The 12,829-nt window shown below is 49.5% G+C and overlaps 1 protein-coding gene across 3 annotated transcripts; it reads right to left on the bottom strand.

Moving 5' to 3' along the window:
* Positions 1-378: 378 nt before the first annotated feature.
* LOC142915643 (uncharacterized) lies at positions 379-12,512 on the bottom strand. Of its 3 annotated transcripts, none has more exons than XM_076061367.1 (8): positions 12,315-12,512; positions 9,137-9,279; positions 8,916-8,993; positions 8,065-8,157; positions 7,777-7,882; positions 6,317-6,483; positions 5,180-5,431; positions 379-1,164 (listed from the first exon to the last, which is right to left on the bottom strand). In XM_076061367.1, exons 2-8 carry the CDS (start codon positions 9,225-9,227, stop codon positions 977-979), a joined length of 975 nt encoding a protein of 324 aa, XP_075917482.1. In that variant the 5' UTR covers positions 9,228-9,279; positions 12,315-12,512; the 3' UTR covers positions 379-976. The 3 variants fall into 3 exon arrangements, with proteins under 3 accessions (XP_075917482.1, XP_075917481.1, XP_075917483.1); XM_076061366.1 differs by having other exon boundaries at positions 8,904-8,993; XM_076061368.1 differs by lacking the exon at positions 8,916-8,993.
* Between the last annotated feature and the right edge of the window lie 317 nt (positions 12,513-12,829).

Here is a 12,829-nt window from a genome sequence, read left to right on the forward strand (position 1 = left end):
TCTGTGTGTGTCTGTGTGTGTGTCTGTGTGTGTCTGTGTGTGTGTCTGTGTGTGTGTCTGTGTGTGTGTCTGTGTGTGTCTGTGTGTGTGTCTGTGTGTCTGTGTGTGGCTGTGTGTGTGTCTGTGTGTGTCTGTGTGTGGGGGGGGGAGCGGTAGTGTAGTGGTTAGCGCTACGCTGCGCTACGAACCCGGCGACCCGAGTTCGATTCCCGCTCACGGCCACCACCGGTGACGATTATTTCAACCGGTCCTGGGCCTCCCCTAGGTCGACTCAGCCTCAAACGTGTAAATGTTGTGGTGTGAACATCGGGAGACAAAGGTGGCCGGACGTGGTGAATCCAAGTCCCGGGTGAAGCCGGGTAGTTAAAGCTCGTGCTGTTATATTCACAATCAGATGTTTTTATTTCGACTCGAGGAAAATCGGTGAAATCGGAAGCCAACGATAGGCCCCAGTTGTGGGCCCTTCTGAACCTGGTAACAAAATAATATTCTTAATCAGTGATGTCCTCACCTAAGCGTGTGAGACGAGACGGACGCACAAGACTCTAGTCTCCCGTTGCTGTACATCACTCACAGAGCACCACAGCGCCCCCCCCCCCCCCACCAGATCCACAACAGCGTTCGCCCCGCAAGACTAAGGCAGCTTCTCCCTGCCTCAGCTGGACCATCAACAACGGCAACATTTGTGTCAACAACAGCAGCAACAGCTAACTTGGCGCCTTTATCATTACGTCTTCAGCACGGCAGCAGCAGCAGCATGGAACAACTTCAGGGCATGACTCAGTCGCAACTCGCGTTTAAAATCGTCACGCAAGACGGCTCTCCGCGAGACGTCGCGGGCACACGGCGCGTCACTTTTCTCCCCCAATAAAACTCGGACAACGTGAATGCGTGGAAACGAGAAACGATGTCGGAACGCAACGGGGCATCGCAAATCGTAAAGATTTTTGCGAGAGCGAGAAAGAAAAGCTTCCTTCTAGACGTCGCCGCCGCGCGCCAACGACGGCACCAGCGTGAGCAGAAGCGCCGTGGCCCAAGCGGCACCGGGGCAGCAAGACGCCTTGCTGGTGGCAGACGCCCGCCCCGCTGACGTCGTCGCCGCCGCTGACGTCGTCGCTGATGACGTCGTCGCCGCTGATGACGTCGCTGATGATGTCGTTGCCGCTGCAAAGGGGCAAGCGGAGAAACGAGACGTCAGTCGCCATCGCTATGATGAGAGCAATGTACGAGTACCGGGGGGCCTCTTACAACCCTCCGCCTCCTCCTCCATCTCCACCACCACCAACACCACCAACATCACCACCAACACCACCACCAACACCACCACCAACACCACCACCAACACCACCAACACCAACACCACCACCAACACCACCAACACCACCACCACCAACACCACCAACACCACTAACACCACCAACACCACTAACACCAACACCACCACCACCAACACCACCAACATCACCATCACCAACACCACCACCAACACCACTAACACCACCACCACCAACACCACCAACACCACCGCCACCATCTCCACCACCACCAACACCACCACCTCCTAGGAGATGGAAGATTTGTTGGAGGTTGTTGATAGTTGAGACTGAAACCTCTTCCTCACTAGTTCACTCTGCCACTCACCCAATCATTCAGAGAGACGATCCATAACACTACGTTTAAAGCTATTTGGTAAATTAAAACGCCGACTGTCACATCATCGACGTTGGGTGCCCGATTGTAACTCCTCTGCGGTGAGCGGTGGACCACCACCAACACCCGAGTGTCAACAACGCTCTTTGCCAAAACAGCAAACCCCTGCCTAGAGTTGCGATGCTGAGAATCTTTTTTTATTTTCAAAGCGTTCTTTTATCTCCGTTTGACCGGAACTTTGTTGACTGCCCTCGATGTGTGCACCTCCGTGAGTCTATGGGAGCCTTTAACATTGAAGTCTATGGGACCCTTTAACAGTGAAGTCTATGGGAGCCTTTAACAGTGAAGTCTATGGGAGCCTTTAACAGTGAAGTCTATGGGAGCCTTTAACAGTGAAGTCTATGGGAGCCTTTAACAGTGAAGTCTATGGGAGCCTTTAACAGTGAAGTCTATGGGAGCCTTTAACAGTGAAGTCTATGGGAGCCTTTAACAGTGAAGTCTATGGGAGCCTTTAACATTGAAGTCTATGGGAGCCTTTAACATTGAAGTCTATGGGAGCCTTTAACAGTGAAGTCTATGGGAGCCTTTAACAGTGAAGTCTATGGCAGCCTTTAACATTGAAGTCTATGGGAGCCTTTAACATTGAAGTCTATGGGAGCCTTTAACATTGAAGTCTATGGGAGCCTTTAACAGTGAAGTCTATGGGAGCCTTTAACAGTGAAGTCTATGGGAGCCTTTAACAGTGAAGTCTATGGGAGCCTTTAACAGTGAAGTCTATGGGAGCCTTTAACATTGAAGTCTGTGGGAGCCTTTAACATTGAAGTCTGTGGGAGCCTTTAACATTGAAGTCTGTGGGAGCCTTTAACATTGAAGTCTGTGGGAGCCTTTAACATTGAAGTCTGTGGGAGCCTTTAACATTGAAGTCTGTGGGAGCCTTTAACATTGAAGTCTGTGGGAGCCTTTAACACTGAAGTCTGTGGGAGCCTTTAACATTGAAGTCTGTGGGAGCCTTTAACAGTGAAGTCTATGGGAGCCTTTAACAGTGAAGTCTATGGGAGCCTTTAACAGTGAAGTCTATGGGAGCCTTTAACAGTGAAGTCTATGGGAGCCTTTAACAGTGAAGTCTATGGGAGCCTTTAACATTGAAGTCTATGGGAGCCTTTAACATTGAAGTCTATGGGAGCCTTTAACATTGAAGTCTATGGGAGCCTTTAACATTGAAGTCTATGGGAGCCTTTAACATTGAAGTCTATGGGAGCCTTTAACATTGAAGTCTGTGGGAGCCTTTAACATTGAAGTCTGTGGGAGCCTTTAACATTGAAGTCTGTGGGAGCCTTTAACATTGAAGTCTGTGGGAGCCTTTAACATTGAAGTCTATGGGAGCCTTTAACATTGAAGTCTATGGGAGCCTTTAACATTGAAGTCTGTGGGAGCCTTTAAAATTGATGACTGTGGGAGCCTTTAACATTGAAGTCTGTGGGAGCCTTTAACAGTGAAGTCTATGGGAGCCTTTAACATTGAAGTCTATGGGAGCCTTTAACAGTGAAGTCTATGGGAGCCTTTAACATTGAAGTCTATGGGAGCCTTTAACATTGAAGTCTATGGGAGCCTTTAACATTGAAGTCTGTGGGAGCCTTTAACATTGAAGTCTGTGGGAGCCTTTAACATTGAAGTCTGTGGGAGCCTTTAACATTGAAGTCTGTGGGAGCCTTTAACATTGAAGTCTGTGGGAGCCTTTAACATTGAAGTCTATCGGAGCCTTTAACATTGAAGTCTATCGGAGCCTTTAACATTGAAGTCTATCGGAGCCTTTAACATTGAAGTCTATGGGAGCCTTTAACATTGAAGTCTATGGGAGCCTTTAACATTGAAGTCTGTGGGAGCCTTTAAAATTGATGTCTGTGGGAGCCTTTAACATTGAAGTCTGTGGGAGCCTTTAACAGTGAAGTCTATGGGAGCCTTTAACATTGAAGTCTATGGGAGCCTTTAACATTGAAGTCTATGGGAGCCTTTAACATTGAAGTCTATGGGAGCCTTTAACATTGAAGTCTATGGGAGCCTTTAACATTGAAGTCTGTGGGAGCCTTTAACATTGAAGTCTGTGGGAGCCTTTAACATTGAAGTCTGTGGGAGCCTTTAACATTGAAGTCTGTGGGATCCTTTAACATTGAAGTCTGTGGGAGCCTTTAACATTGAAGTCTGTGGGAGCCTTTAACATTGAAGTCTATGGGAGCCTGTAACATTGAAGACTATGGGAGCCTTTAACATTGAAGTCTATCGGAGCCTTTAACATTGAAGTCTATGGGAGCCTTTAACATTGAAGTCTATGGGAGCCTTTAACATTGAAGTCTGTGGGAGCCTTTAAAATTGATGTCTGTGGGAGCCTTTAACATTGAAGTCTGTGGGAGCCTTTAACAGTGAAGTCTATGGGAGCCTTTAACAGTGAAGTCTATGGGAGCCTTTAACAGTGCAGTCTATGGGAGCCTTTAACAGTGAAGTCTATGGGAGCCTTTAACAGTGAAGTCTATGGGAGCCTTTAACAGTGAAGCCTATGGGAGCCTTTAACAGTGAAGTCTATGGGAGCCTTTAACAGTGAAGTCTATGGGAGCCTTTAACAGCGAAGTCTATGGGAGCCTTTAACATTGAAGTATATGGGAGCCTTTAACATTGAAGCCTATGGGAGCCTTTAATATTGAAGTATATGGGAGCCTTTAACATTGAAGTCTATGGGAGCCTTTAACATTGAAGTCTATGGGAGCCTTTAACAGTGAAGTCTATGGGAGCCTTTAACAGTGAAGTCTATGGGAGCCTTTAACAGTGAAGTCTATGGGAGCCTTTAACAGTGAAGTCTATGGGAGCCTTTAACAGTGAAGTCTATGGGAGCCTTTAACAGTGAAGTCTATGGGAGCCTTTAACATTGAAGTCTATGGGAGCCTTTAACATTGAAGTCTATGGGAGCCTTTAACATTGAAGTCTATGGGAGCCTTTAACATTGAAGTCTATGGGATCCTTTAACATTGAAGTCTATGGGAGCCTTTAACATTGAAGTCTGTGGGAGCCTTTAACATTGAAGTCTGTGGGAGCCTTTAACATTGAAGTCTGTGGGAGCCTTTAACATTGAAGTCTGTGGGAGCCTTTAACATTGAAGTCTGTGGGAGCCTTTAACATTAAAGTCTGTGGGAGCCTTTAACAGTGAAGTCTATGGGAGCCTTTAACAGTGAAGTCTATGGGAGCCTTTAACAGTGAAGTCTATGGGAGCCTTTAACAGTGAAGTCTATGGGAGCCTTTAACAGTGAAGTCTATGGGAGCCTTTAACATTGAAGTCTATGGGAGCCTTTAACATTGAATCCAAGCATGAATGGAGCAAGCACTTGGGAACCCGAGCAGCCAATGGAGATTCACGGGGTGGCCAGAAACCCAGTTTTTTTAAAACCCAGGACTTTCCGCGCCGCCGACCTCATTGGGCTGACCACGGCCATTTGCATCGTCAGGGTGGACAGACGATCCAAGCCGCCGCCCTCCCGCGTACCTGGCGAGGTAGCTAACAGCTCGTCGTCGTCATCCTCGCCATCGTCAGCACCGCCGTCACGGCCGCTACCGGCGTTGGGGGCCGATGGCGAGGACGTAGAGGCCTCCTTGCCATCGTCCTGGCCCTCCTCCTCGTCCTCCTCGTCCTCCTCCTCGTCCTCCTTGTCCTCGTCCTCCTCCTCGTCCTCCTCCTCGTCCTCCTCCTCGTCCCCCTCCTCCTCCTCCTCGTCCTCCTCCTCACCGTCCGACGCCACTGTGGGGGTGGTTGTGGGGGTGATGGTGGTGGTAGTTAATGGTGGTGGTGGTGGCGGCGGCGGGTGTAGCGGTCTACGCCGTGCTACGCCGCGCTACGAACCCGGCCGAACCCAAGTTCGATTCCCGCTCACGGCCACCAACACGCGGTGATGATTATCTGAACCCGTCTTGGGTCTCCCCTAGGTCGACTCGGCCTCAAACGAGCACCCGGCGCGGTGTGTGGCGAACATCGCCAGCACCGGGGAGACAAAGGCGGTCGGGCGTGGCGCTGGCCACCCACCCCCTCGTGCGCCGTGCCGGCCTTCACAGGTGCTACTTGCTAACAGCGCTTGCCCCTGCGGCCTGTTGAGGCTACACCAGACGTGGGCAATGTACGGCCCCCGGGCCTTCTAGGGCCCGTTGGGCTTTTTAATCTGGCCCGCCGAACTTGTCCAAATATTATTATTATTAAATTAAATTTTACCTTTCTCCTGTAATGCCCCCATTTCCCCATTAGACGGCGCTGTTTTCACGATGTTTGATCAGTCACGTTACGACATGTTTTTGTATTGTTCAGATTCGTGCAATTTGTTAAATTGCCTTGCAAATAAATGCTTTGCTACCTGTTAAAGGCCAAATCCTTTCACGTAATGATTTTTAACACGCCATTTATATTTAGTTCACACAAACACTCCATCCATCTGTTCCTGGCCCGGCCCCTCTGTCAAATTTTAGAACGCACTGTGGCTCGCGAGTCAAAACATTTGCCTACCCCTGGGCTACACGGTGGGGGATCTTCGTCTTCGATGGCGGCGGTTGCGGTGCGGCAGCGGTTAACGGCTCGGCGCCGGATCGGAGAGGAATTCCGGCCGGCGGGTTTGTTGCCGGCGGCGACTTTGCTCACCTTCCACGGAGAGGTGCGCCCGCAGCTGGCCGGTGTTCAGGTTGTTGATGGCGAAGCAGGTGTAAGTGTTCGAGTCCTCGCGCCGCAAGTCCACGATGTGAAGGGTGCCATTCTCGAAGATCTGGAAGCGCTCGCCCTCAACATTCAAGCTCTGGTAGTTCCTGAACCTGGCGGTGCGCGGGAAGGCGTGGGGGGCGTGGGGGGCGTGGGGGGCGTGAACCGTTGAGGTTTGACGGCGATGCCGTCGGGGGATTTGAGATCCGGGGTCGGCTGCTTCGCGAGACGCGGAGGCGAACGTCCCGGGGGACGTTGGGGCGGCGAGGTTCACGCGGCCCTCCGCCGCGTTGAGTGCCCCTCTCTCGCTCTCTCGCTCTGAGCCACGTCTGCGTGGCGGCCATCGACAGTCGCCCTACCCCGCCCCCGCGCGCGCGAAATTATAAATGTTAGCCTATGGGAGCCTTTAACATTGAAGCCTATGCGAGCCTTTGACATTGAAGTCTATGGGAGCCTTTGACATTGAAGTCTATGGGAGCCTTTAACAGTGAAGTCTATGGGAGCCTTTAACATTGAAGTCTATGGGAGCCTTTAACATTGAAGCCTATGGGAGCCTTTAACATTGAAGTCTATGGGAGCCTTTGACATTGAAGTCTATGGGAGCCTTTGACATTGAAGTCTATGGGAGCCTTTAACAGTGAAGTCTATGGGAGCCTTTAACATTGAAGTCTATGGAAGCCTTTAACATTGAAGTCTATGGGAGCCTTTAACATTGAAGCATATGGGAGCCTTTAACATTGATGCCTATGGGAGCCTTTAACATTGAAGTCTATGGGAGCCTTTAACATTGAAGTCTATGGGAGCCTTTAACATTGAAGTCTGTGGGAGCCTTTAACATTGAAGTCTATGGGAGCCTTTAACATTGAAGTCTATGGGTGCCTTTAACATTGAAGTCTATGGGAGCCTTTAACATTGAAGTCTATGGGAGCCTTTAACAGTGAAGTCTATGGGAGCCTTTAGCATTGAAGTCTATGGGAGTGTTCTATGTTGAACTTCTTTCGCTCCGTACGTGGCCAGCCATGCAAACCCGCTGGCGGCATTCCAAAACAGACTCGGCTCTCGTGCCTCTGATTAGCACGGTTGGCCACATAGGGTGCGAAAGAAGTTCAGGGCACGTACACATACAGAGAGACCCACAGACACCCAGATCCACGGAGGCACAGATTAGCACGGTTGGCCACGTAGGGTGCGAAAGAAGTTCAGGGCACGTACAGCCCTCGCGACAGGGAGCTTCGAGGCGCGTCGTCAGGGCCGTCGTTTGCGACATGGCCGGGTAGCTTCTGAAAAACAGCTGCACGGCTCGGTGGGCATCAGGCGGTGAAATAAACAAAAAGAGTCTCCAGCGAGCGGAGAGCGAGAGGAGAGGCGGAGAGGGACGGACGCTCAGGCGCGGCGTTCGGTCTCACCACAGGATGGTGGCGGGCGGCCACACCGAGCACTCCATGTACACCGCCTCTCCCTCTCTCGCCCTGTACATCCTGTCTTGCTCCGACAGCATCGACGGGGGGTTGGCTGTGTGAGGCGGTGGTGGGGGGGGGGGGCAGAGACAGCGAGCGGGCAGAGGTCGCTCCCGAGGGTGGGGGGGGGGGGGGTCGCTCCGGGCCGAGCAAGTACTTGCAGTGTTGCACCTTAACAAACTGCGTACTCAACTGGGCCCTGTACGTGTGTGTGTATGTGATGTCGCAACCGTGCACCTTTCCGTCGTGTTTCCGGAGGTTGCTGCTTTGCTGCATACACCTGATGTGAGCTTCTTTGGTACCGTATGTGGCCAGAGATGATAACCGCAGCTGCGGGCGAAAATACAGCAGAGTGTTAGTAGGGTCTCTGTGTGAGTAGTGTGTGGGTCTCTGTGTGAGTAGTGTGTGGGTCTCTGTGTGAGTAGTATGTGGGTCTCTGTGTGAGTAGTGTGTGGGTCTCTGTGTGAGTAGTGTGTGGGTCTCTGTGTGAGTAGTATGTGGGTCTCTGTGTGAGTAGTGTGTGGGTCTCTGTGTGAGTAGTGTGTGGATCTCTGTGTGAGTAGTGTGTGGGTCTCTGTGTGAGTAGTCTGTGGGTCTCTGTGTGAGTAGTGTGTGGGTCTCTGTGTGAGTAGTGTGTGGGTCTCTGTGTGAGTAGTCTGTGGGTCTCTGTGTGAGTAGTCTATGGGTATCTCTGTGAGTAGTGTGTGGGTCTCTGTGTGAGTAGTCTGTGGGTCTCTGTGTGAGTAGTGTGTGGGTCTCTGTGTGAGTAGTCTGTGGGTCTCTCTGTTAGTAGTGCGTGGGTCTCTGTGTGAGTAGTCTGTGGGTCTCTGTGTGAGTAGACTGTGGGTCTCTGTGTGAGTAGTGTGTGGGTCTCTGTGTGAGTAGTGTGTGGGTCTCTGTGTGAGTAGTGTGTGGGTCTCTGTGTGTGAGTAGTGTGTGGTTCTCTCTGTGTGAGTAGTGTGTGGGTCTCTCTGTGTGAGTAGTGTGTGGGTCTCTGTGTGAGTAGTATTTGTGTCTCTGTGTGAGACCCACAGAAACCCACACACTACTCACACAGAGACCCACACACTACTCACACAGATACCCACAAGTGTTTCGAGTACTCGGCCCCGCTTGAACGTCGAAGTGCTTCGTTGAAGCCATCATTTGCAAGAGCCGGGGCGCTTCTGAAAAAAATAAGAGCCACGAAGCTCAGTGGGCATTGCCTGGTGAAGTCAAAAGTGTCGAGTTTAATCGATGGCCTTTAGTGGGAGTAGCTTTGAGAGGGGGCATCGTCTCAAGTGGGGTAGCGGCGCTGTTTGCTACTCACGGTCAAGCGGCAGGGCGAAGGGGTTGTGACGGTCGCCCAGCACAACGATCAGCAAGGCCACTAAACGGGTGGTGGTGTGGAAAGCCTCCATTGGGGGGGGGGGGGGGTGGCAGATGGTCGGCCTGGAGGCTTCCTTCACTTGGCTAGGAGGGGTGAAGGGGAGGGAGTAGGAGGAGCAGTGGAAATGATATTTATTTAGACTGCAAGAGGAGGAATCCAAAGCGCTACGAAGCTCTTTTTGTCACAGATGTCCAGCTGTGGCACTGGGTCAAAACATGACAACAAACACTAAACAAAAACACGGCGTGAGTGCAGAGTTACAGGAAGAGTAAACAAATCACTTTAAAAAAATCTATACTAATAAAAGTAACCAATGTTTAATGTTGCCACGTGAAGCACACCACCGTGCTACATAGCTCTTTTTAAGAAGAGACCTGGCCCACAAATAGTGGGCTGATATCAAGTGGACATTCAGGGCAAAATACTCTAAACGCGTGGCGTTTCGGAATGTGGAGGGGAAAAAACCGGAGGACTCGGGGAGAGAAATCCACGCGGCCGCGGGGCGCGAGAAACGTCAACTCCAAAGATACAGCAGGGAGTGTCAGGGTCGGTATCAAACCCCACGACCTCCTGTGCACCAGGTGACAACCATGCCGGGTTAAAGACCTCCTCCTTCACAAGGGACAATTGGATGCATGCCTAAGGCTCCCTCGTTGATGGACACGTTCCTCCTGCGTTGAGCAAAATGTTTAGGTTCTCATCGTTTCGCAGAGGCTGCATTTTTTGCCACCGCAGAAAACGAACGTTGGGGGAAACGCCTCCTCACATCGGACTCTTTGTTTTTTGTTCGCTAAAGTCACGTAGGTAAAAAAATCAATAAAATAAATAAATTTTAAAAACAACTCAATTAAAATCACGACGTTTCGGAGGCAGTAGCACAAGCTTCCGTCTTGAGGTGGAAACCATCACGGTAAAAATTGCTACATCAAGTGAAGAGAACTCTAAGCCAATTCTAGATTTAAAGCTTTCGTGACTGCAAGGATCCATACTCTTTGGTTCTATTCGGTAAAGTCACGTAGGTAAAAAATAAAACAACAAAAATCACGACGTTTCGGCCACAACACAAGCGGCCTTCATCAGGTGAAGGGATCAGGCTGTCTCGAGGGCAGCACTGGAGTGAAACACAGCCACGCTCAGACCGTGGACAGCTTAAAGGTCGCGGTCTGAGCATGGCTGTGTTTCACTCCAGCGCTGTCCTCGAGACAGCCTGATCCTTTCACCTGATGAAGGTCGCTTGTGTTGTGGCCGAAACGTCGTGATTTTTGTTTTATTTTTTACCTACGTGACTTTACCGAATAGAACCAAAGAGGAACTCTAAGACACCCGAGATTGTATACAGGTTAAGGGGGGGGAGAGACAAGAAGGGCCGTGGGGGGGGGCTAAGTTAAGCCGCCTTCTGTTATGCTGCAGGGGGTTGGGGACGGAGAGATGGCCGTGTGCAGGTTGAAGAGCATTACACACGTGAACCAGAGGCAGGAGGCAGTAGTTAAGCTGACAAACTGGTTGCCTTGCAGAGCATACTGCTGTAAACTATAAGGCTGCTAAAGTTTAACTTGGGTTTAACTTTATTTTTTTTACCTCCGCGACTTTACCGAAAATAAGCCAGAGTATGAATCCTTGCACATCACGAAAGCTTCAAATCTAGCGCCTCACATCGTGTTAGTTTGGCACCGATGTTCGTGCTGATTGTTTTAAACTAGATCAATAAAACAACATTGATTACACCCCCAGCTCAGGTTTTTTTTTCCCATCAATGAAACAGCCCCTGAAGTGAGAGCACCTTCCAGGATAGAAACCAACACTGCCGCACGTCTGTCCAAGAGCTGTGTAAAAAAACAATTGAGTTGAAAAAAATGTCAAGCCGACAGGGAAAGGGGCTCCTGGCAACTTTGACCGCCAGCCAGGTCGATGTATTGGTAATGAGAATGTGCAATTTGTTTTATCCTTGGAAACACGGACTATGAATAAAACGAGATATTCTTAGCTCTTTCGGTAAAGTCACGTTGAAGGGAAACAATAAAATAATAATATATATAAAACAATAAAAATTCTCACGACGTTTCGACCATAACACAAACGGTCGTCATCAGGTCGAATTGTCGTGAGAATTTTTATTGTTTTATATATTTTATTGTTTCCCTTCAACGTGACTTTACCGAAAGAGCTAAGAATATGAATTACTGCAGTCACGAAAGCTTTAAATCTAAATTTAAAACGAGATACTCGCAGAGTTTACGCTTCTGAATGTGCACTTGTTCAAGCGATTCACTCGGTCTAAGAGGCAGACGCACAGTAAATTATTGGGCGGCACTTTGTAAGCTCCTAAGGTAGACAAAGCGAGCTTGAACACGACGCGCTCGAGTGAAGTCTTTGAGCGACGCATAGTTCATAGTTCATTTATTTGGTATAGCCCTGTGAGCCATTCGGCTCTTGAATCGGGTGCAACCGCAACAAACAAAAAACATGAACAAGAAAACATCTTAAAGTGATTACGTGACTGTGCAAACAGAAAATACAGGAAAAAAATATCAAAATATTCCTGAAATAGCACCGTACACCAACGCTGTGTGCAAAAATCCCAGTGGGATGCAAGTCAAATAACAACAACAACCACAAGACAACTAAGATTAAAGCCATCAGTCTAACTCCGTACTACAATAAACAAAAACATGGCCAAAACAATTTTTTTCGAAATCACCAAAATAAAAGCCATAAATGCAATGTAACAGTGATCATAGGGAGTGTGACCGAATTTTTAACAATAAACTACATAAATAAATTATAACACCAAAATCTAGAGCCATAATTTAGGCCACTGAATAGCAGTGGCAGCTAGGGTTCTACAACTCCTCTAGAGCACATTGACACGCGTGCATTGCAAATAATTCAAGTTTAAAACACGCAGCAAAGATTCGTTACAAAGGCCTAGCGGCAGCCTTCACGCATCCTTTGGAAGCTTGCTAACCCACAACATAACCTAGAGACCATCTTCCAGGTCTCTATGGAGACCATCGCATGACAGCGGCATCTGTAGCCGGCCAAAGTGCCGCCTCGGCCGGCTGGGCAATCTAGCCGAGACCGGTGACACTCCCGGAATAGGCCTCAACGCGGCACTCACCAGCGCAACGCTGCGTAGGTGTCTGGGGAGGGGGTCTTAAGCTATATCCTCCTTCGTGGTGAGGTTATAAACAAAACAATGTCCTCGTGTGGTCGTGGTGGAGGAGGAGATTCGACGTTCCGTGCCTCGAATCACAGGCAGGCGACTCGGTGGGGCTGTTATCACGTGAGGCCTTAGCAGGGCGCTTTTATAAATCGTAGTGCGGATAGGCGAACACGCAGTGCGAGCGAGGCTCAGATTCTGTAGAACTGATAAACACTGCCCATAGACTCAGCACTGCCCATAGACTCAACACTGCCCATAGACTCAACACTGCCCATAGACTCAACACTGCACCATAGACTCAACACTGCCCATAGACTCAAGACTGCACCATAGACTCAGAACTGCACCATAGACTCAACACTGCCCATGGACTCAACACTGTCCATAGACTCAACACTGTCTATGGACAGTGGCCTAAAATATGGCTCTAGATTTTGGTGTTATAATTTATGTAGTTTATTGTTAAAAAT

The sequence above is a fragment of the Petromyzon marinus genome, unplaced genomic scaffold (genome assembly GCF_048934315.1).
Source record: "Petromyzon marinus isolate PM22_M1 ecotype Great Lakes invasive population unplaced genomic scaffold, UKy_Petmar_22M1.pri1.0 PM_G_Scaffold_33, whole genome shotgun sequence".
In the NCBI taxonomy this organism is placed as follows: domain Eukaryota; kingdom Metazoa; phylum Chordata; class Hyperoartia; order Petromyzontiformes; family Petromyzontidae; genus Petromyzon; species Petromyzon marinus.